The sequence below is a fragment of the Corvus cornix genome, chromosome Z, assembly GCF_000738735.6.
Source record: "Corvus cornix cornix isolate S_Up_H32 chromosome Z, ASM73873v5, whole genome shotgun sequence".
Taxonomy (NCBI): Eukaryota; Metazoa; Chordata; class Aves; order Passeriformes; family Corvidae; genus Corvus; species Corvus cornix.
The window spans coordinates 3,276,578-3,283,356 of record NC_046357.1 but is presented as its reverse complement, the minus strand read 5'-3'; the positions used below and the strand labels follow the sequence as shown (position 1 = coordinate 3,283,356).

Here is a 6,779-nt window from a genome sequence, read left to right as displayed (position 1 = left end):
GATGCAGTATACTTAAACGTACACCACACCACAATTTGAGTGGCTTATTTTCCTAAACTGGACATGAACTTCCACTTTAGCTGGGCCAAATACACTTGGGAAATGACCAATTCACTAATTCTGTAATGAACCTTGTTCTGTGGCTGACTGAGCCCTTATAAATCTATTTGGGATTTCATCCTGATTACTGCACGGAAATGCTCTTACACCATCCTGTCTAGAATGAACATGGGAGGGACCACACAGAAGCAGTCATCTATCCCTTCCACCTAATTGTTTGTGGTAAAGGGAAAACAGCCAGATAAGGGTGTCACTTCTTGCAGAATGACAGCCTCAGCTTAGTAATGGCCTTCTACAAGACTCTTAGATTGATGACTGACTGCCTCCAGATGAGGCTCACAGGACTCATCCAAAGTCCATTGCAGTAAACCTCCACAGAAGAGGTTCCAGAAGAGTCCTGGATCTTAGTTCCGAGTAACAATAAAAAAATAATAAAGAAGTCAGGAAAATAATCAAAGCCTGTTCAGAATTCTACAGAGGGTATTTAAAAATGCTTCTTATACATCAGATAGCTTCAGATAGAACAGCGAGTATACTCGAGAAGGAACAGTTTTGGGGTATAGAAAGGGAAGTCAGGGAAAAGAAAAGCCAGTATCTCAGGTAAAAATGGTGCTCATTTCCTCAAGAAATACACTGACAAAGGGTAACAGAGAATTATAACAGCATGATTGGCTCTGGAATGAAGATCTGGTGAAAAAAATGCATTTTAAGAAGACTGGAGGGAATTTTGTGTCAGGAATTCTACAGTCATCATGGGTTATGTCAAGTTTAAGGTAGCAGGAGAAAAGGAGGGAGAAACACATCTGTTTCAGTGCTCTCAGTCTGTCATTATAACACAAAACACAACCACTCCAGTAGGAAAAAACAACACTACAAACTGAAAAATAATGGGAAACCTATCAGATTATAACTTGCAGTGTGAATGTATGGGAGGGAAGTCAACAGCTTCACAATGACAGAGAAAACAGTCATTAAAGTGTTATTTACTAAGACTTTATCCAACTTTAACTTGTGATCTGAAGGGCAATAAAATTTTGTGATCAAGCACAGATAGAAATACCCATATTTTACAAACAAGTAATTGGTTTTTGAATCCTCATTTGTAAACAGAATAACAAAAATAACCAAAATTAGTAAATACCTCATCAATATATTTAAGGTTCTTTGTACTTCCTTTAACATCTTATTCACAAGAGTAGAGTGTTTATGTTCATTAAACCAGAAACTAGATTTTAATTCAGAAATAAGAAATATTTCATAGGGCTTGATCAGATATTTCCATCACAAGTTATTTATACTGTACCAGGTAAGAAAGGAAACAGCTCTCAGCAAGAGTTACCTAAGCACCAAGTCTACTGAAATTACTTTCTTCTTTGTATTTAAAAACATCATGGCTTCAGATAAACTTCAGATAAAACCTTAAAAGCTCAATGCAAGAAGGACATTTTATTGTTATTATTGACTGGCTGTTAATGAAATAATTCCAAGAAGTACAGAATATTTTTGCTGCCATTAATTTCATTCTTGATCTACATTACTGCTTAGGCTAAAATATTACTTAATAATGTACATGACCATATTCTTGACTTTTCCTTTTCCTTATTTCCTTATATATGACAAACATTGCTGCTGCCAAGGACAGGATTCTAGCATAACACAGATGTTACTTGAAAGAAGACACCTTATATATATATTTTGATGCATCGGATGAAGCAAATATTAAGCATACAGAATTCTAGTAACTGTAAATCAGGGAAGAGACAACTGTACCATGGGTATCAATCTTAAAAGCTGCAGTTTTATTTTACTAAATTATCTATGTTAAAAACACATCTGTGCCTGGTGTGGAATTTCACTGCATCAAGTGTTACAATATTTTTGTTTTCATTACAAGCAGGAGAATGCATGTAGAACAAGTGTTAAGAAACATGACAATAAATTAGAATATAATTTACAAAAGCAAAAATAATAATAATAAAGTAACAGTGTACCACATTAATACTGAGTATAAAATAATAAGCAACTAATCACAATAATACAAAGGTAATTTCAGTCTGTATTATTAAGGATATCTATGTGACATTCACTCCATTATAAAGTTCCTAACGAAATGGACTATTTTGGATGTATACACCTTGAAGGATAGATCTCTAGATTTTTCTTTCTGTTTTGATCTTAATCAGCTGATAGTATTGCTCAGTGGAAGTACTGGCACCAGATTGGTTTCTGCATCTTGTATTCAACTATTTGATTCTAGGTCTGTCATATTTATAGCCTGCACAAAGACTCCTTTTGTCACTATTTAGGAATATAACACTATTTAGCTTAGATTATATAGATGGCTACAGTGTAGCAGCAGCAATGAACTGTGCTGTTGAAACCAATTATTTTTCTTTAAATTAGGTTTCATATTTCAGTCTTAGTCTGTAGTGTTGATTAGCTTGTAAATCCATATACATTCTGTGTTTTGTTCCCTTTAACAATACAATTCAACATTGCTCTAGGGAGTTCTTTAAAATCCAACCTCAGTGCTGTTATGTTGCAGAGTAAACATCAGAATCCCCGGTGTTCTAGCACCAGTTAAGAGAGCAAAATGTGTCTTTGGAAACACTCCTTACAATTTTCATGTCCCAAATGAGGTAAGAAAAAAAAAGGTTTCTTTTCAATACAGAGAAAACCCTTTTCTCATTAGCTGAAACGACACATTAGCTGATAAACAAAATCATGCCCTGGAGAAAACAGGACTCTGATACAAAGAGGCCTCTTGCTTAGGGAATGTTGTAACAACCCCTTTCATCATACTTCTGATCTAACCAGGGCATGCTAGCACCAAGGTGTTTTGTCAAAAGGATATAAGAAGTCAATTCACTTAACAGACAAGGACTACATACTGCCCTTAATCTCTATGTGCAACTCCCAAAAACTGGGATGTTTTTATCTACTGGTGTCAGTTTTAACAGGACTTGTTTACATGGTGATGAGAGCAACAGATAACAAGCATATGTGAATACATGCAAGCCAACTGAAAATTAATTCCACTGGTCACAAGCATACAGAAGTGGAAATACTGGCAAGAGGTAGCAGATGACAGGAATTTGACGGTCTTGAGTACAGACATGGGGCTACACAAAACCCCTTGACAGATTGTCAATATGTTGGGGGGATTTCATAGCATGAGTCCTCTTAACAGTATCTATTGTTCAATGTTAATTCACATTAGTAAATAGTGTGCAACATACTTGGTTTGTTATTGGTAAAATACATTGGTACACTTCAATCTCATATTTTGAAATTATTTTTCACTGAGAAGATTACCTTTTTTTAAAAAGTGCTATTTGAGTTAGAATTTGTAACACATTATTGTTCACATAATTTTAACTGCATTACAACAAAGGAGTCATAGTTGGACACACAATCACATTCATGAAGTACCTGTTGCAAATATTCAAGTACAATATATTATTATAAACAAATATCTACTTTCCTCATCTCCTTGTTGAGTCTGTTACTGAAAAGTGAAGGGGAAGAGGAGCATGATAATTAACTTTTTTGTTATATTCCTGACTGTGACTTGCCTAAGAAGTTTGGTTTCACTTTTAAAAATGCAAAATACTTGGTGAATATTAAAAATAGGGTAACATGAATGAGTGGAGCATGGCAGTGAATAGTTAAGGCATCTAGCTTCTAATCCAGATGCATGACTTTGTTCCAGTCTCATGCCAAAAGCTGCCCCTTGCTTTAAATATGGTCCAGCTTTAAATAGGTATCTGGCCATTCAGGTGAAGGTGGCCAGAGTTCACTACAGCCACTGCATTTCCAGTATGCCTTACTTCTGATAGTCCAGCAGGCCTCTTGGCTCAAGCACACTACTGACTTCTCATTTGAACAGAACCTAGATACCTCCATGAGTCACTTATTCTTTGGTCGCAATCCTTGCCCACCCGGATGTGGTCTCCTGAACAGAACATTCACATATTCTTTCTCATAAACAATACCTCTGCTATGGTATCAAAGGAGGGAACATCTGGAATCCATTTTAACTTTCAGCTTTGCAAAGGATTGTTGCTATTACACAGTAGGCTTATCTTTTGCATTCAAATTCCTCAGTTTTGGAGAATCAAACCTAACATGTAAACCAGATCTAGAAGCCCACCAAGGTGTTTCTTCTTTGTGGCTGGTATTGTAAACAAAAGTGAGCTGGAGTCAAAGTGTAAGTTCTAAACAACCATTATGGTAGTAGCGAAGGAGCTGGAAATGCGGTCTTCACCACTGCTGGAATCTGCCTCCCCCATGATACTGAAATATGCTCCCTTTCAGTGGAAATCTGTTTCACTTGTACAATGGTAAGATGGCTATAAACCTGCAATGCAGATTTCATTTTGTTTCATAGCACACTTGTATTTCATGCACCACTGCAATAACTGTTGCATCTCTTAAAACTAAGTCCCTCATGGCTGTTCTATTTAGTACAGCGTTATATATGGCTCACAGCAGTGTTCAGGAAATATGGATTACTCCAAAGGGAATTAGGTGGAATGAAGGAAAAATACTTCTTTTTCTAAAAAATTTCTGCTCCTTAAATAACATTTCCAAGCTCATTTTATAATTTAAGTTGGTGCTGTGTCAAGAGATAAAATAGTTAACATTTTTAAGCTATGACTTAACATTTTTTTTTGATTCTTCTTTACTTCCATAGTAGATCAACTCATAAGAACTACATTTTAAACAGTTTTAAATAGAAATGGATTCAGTGTCATTGCTAAGTCCATAATAAAAACTATTTTAATGGTCCAAGGATGTAAACAGACTATTGGATTTAGTCAAAAGAACACAAAGGTTCCACAGTAAGCTATTCTATGTGTTGTGTGAATCTTTCAAATTTGGGATCCCCTCATACTGTGTCCAGCACTTTGGATTAATAAATCCCACTTCACAGAAGTTAAAATAATATTGAAATCCTGTCAGCTGGGGCTGACCAGTGGTTATGTTTTCCACAGGGTAATGCATTTGCGAGGACGTCAATCTCATTCCACTGTGTGGCTCTCTTCGATGGACACTCTTCCACAATGATAATAACAAGGCACATTCTTATGCTTCCTGTGGGTCAGTGTCCTTGGCAGGTCTTGCAGCACATCTGTCTGAAGTATGCTCGACTGCAGAACTTGAACTTCAGCACCAGTGGGCAATATGCCACTTTGTTCACATCTTTGCACTCTAATAATTAAGAACATTAAAGAGAAAGAAATCAGGAATACAAATTAAAGTACAAAGAAAATTTGATGTTTAATATGTTTCTCTATCCATCCATCTTGTTTTCTCTGTAACTACTAGTACAGTCTAGTGCATACAATATTGCAATTTTAAAAAGCCATAAAAATGTTTGCAGGGCTTTCAGAGGTTTAGAAGTGTGTAGTCTTTGCCTTGGAAGAATTATTATTTATTGGGATAAGTGATCATTTTACACAGCTAGAAAATGTGAGTCATTTTTTTATATTACTTTTAACTTCCTTCTCAGGAGTTATTTTATGCATCCATGAGAGGTTATCACTATCATGCTTCACACTATTTGATACCATGCTTGTGCATTTGTAAGAATCCTTAAAACAGAATGTGCACTGCAGCTAACAGGGACAGAGAAAAGTACGCAAGTGTTACGGATAATGGCGCCAACAGGGTGAGTTCAGTGACCAAACTGAATGGTGGATTATTCTTTAGGCTTGATTCCACACATGCACAATTTATTTTATGCTAGAAGGAAAGCCATTTTTATGCCTGTAATAGATATAAAAGCTTTTTTTCATAGTTGTGTTTTCCCTGTATGCTGGGCTTACTGCCTCAGCAGCCCAGTTATGCTGGGAGGTAGCTCTCCCAGGAAGGGAGAAGAGAGCTCAACATCATTTAGGAAGGTTTTATTCTTTTGCATCCCACATAGGTTGCACATAAAGTGACCTTGTGGGTACATTGCAGGAGCAATGCTGGAATATGCTGTAGTTCTCCTCTGGCTCATTTTTTTCACCTGTAGAAAGAAGGTGGGAATGGGGAAAGGAATAGTTTGGTCCCTACTCAGTTCTTATCCTGATACAGCTGGAGAAACAGCTACATCTGACAACACAGGTTCTACAGTTCTTTATTCTCCATTTAATCTCCTAGTACATTATTCTTGCTGTGGGACAGGAAGTTACAGATATTGCATTAGCACTTGCAAGCATAGTGTAGTAGCAAATTGAGTGCAGATGAGAATTTTTAGTATTTGAACATAGGAAAGCATTGATGACGCTGAACTTCCAGGTCTGTACTGACCAGTATTTCTGATAATGGCAATATGCATGGTTTTAGCTAAGCAAGGAGCGGTTAGGAAATTACTTAAAACTTTCATTTTATTAACACAGACATAGCACTTTCATTGCAATTCTTTTACTCCACCTACATGATGTTTTACATACTGCTTTTCTTTTTTTTAATTCTTAATGGAAACATAAATGAGTGACAGGAGAAAAGACATTGTGGGTAGCTGGTGGAAACAAGATATATTTCTCTATCAGCAACCACACACGGTCATTGTGTTTGACTGACTTTCAAAAACTCTTCACAAAAGAGTTCAAGTCTCTTCTAGAAATATTTCAGGTCCTCATGTTTGTGAAGACTGGTAACATAGGTGAGACAGATGCTGAATTATAAAGGAAGTGAAAAATAAAATAAGTCCACTTGATCTTGACAAG

General features: G+C 36.3%; 1 protein-coding gene across 1 annotated transcript in view; it reads right to left on the bottom strand.

Moving 5' to 3' along the window:
* Window positions 1-1,487: 1,487 nt before the first annotated feature.
* Window positions 1,488-6,779, bottom strand: part of ADAMTS6 (ADAM metallopeptidase with thrombospondin type 1 motif 6) — a 148,518-nt gene continuing 143,226 nt past the window's right edge. The window contains exon 25 of the mRNA XM_039567294.1: window positions 1,488-5,274. Within this exon, the coding sequence (XP_039423228.1) occupies window positions 5,165-5,274 (110 nt within the window). The 3' untranslated portion in view covers window positions 1,488-5,164. The remainder of the gene's footprint in view (window positions 5,275-6,779) is intronic.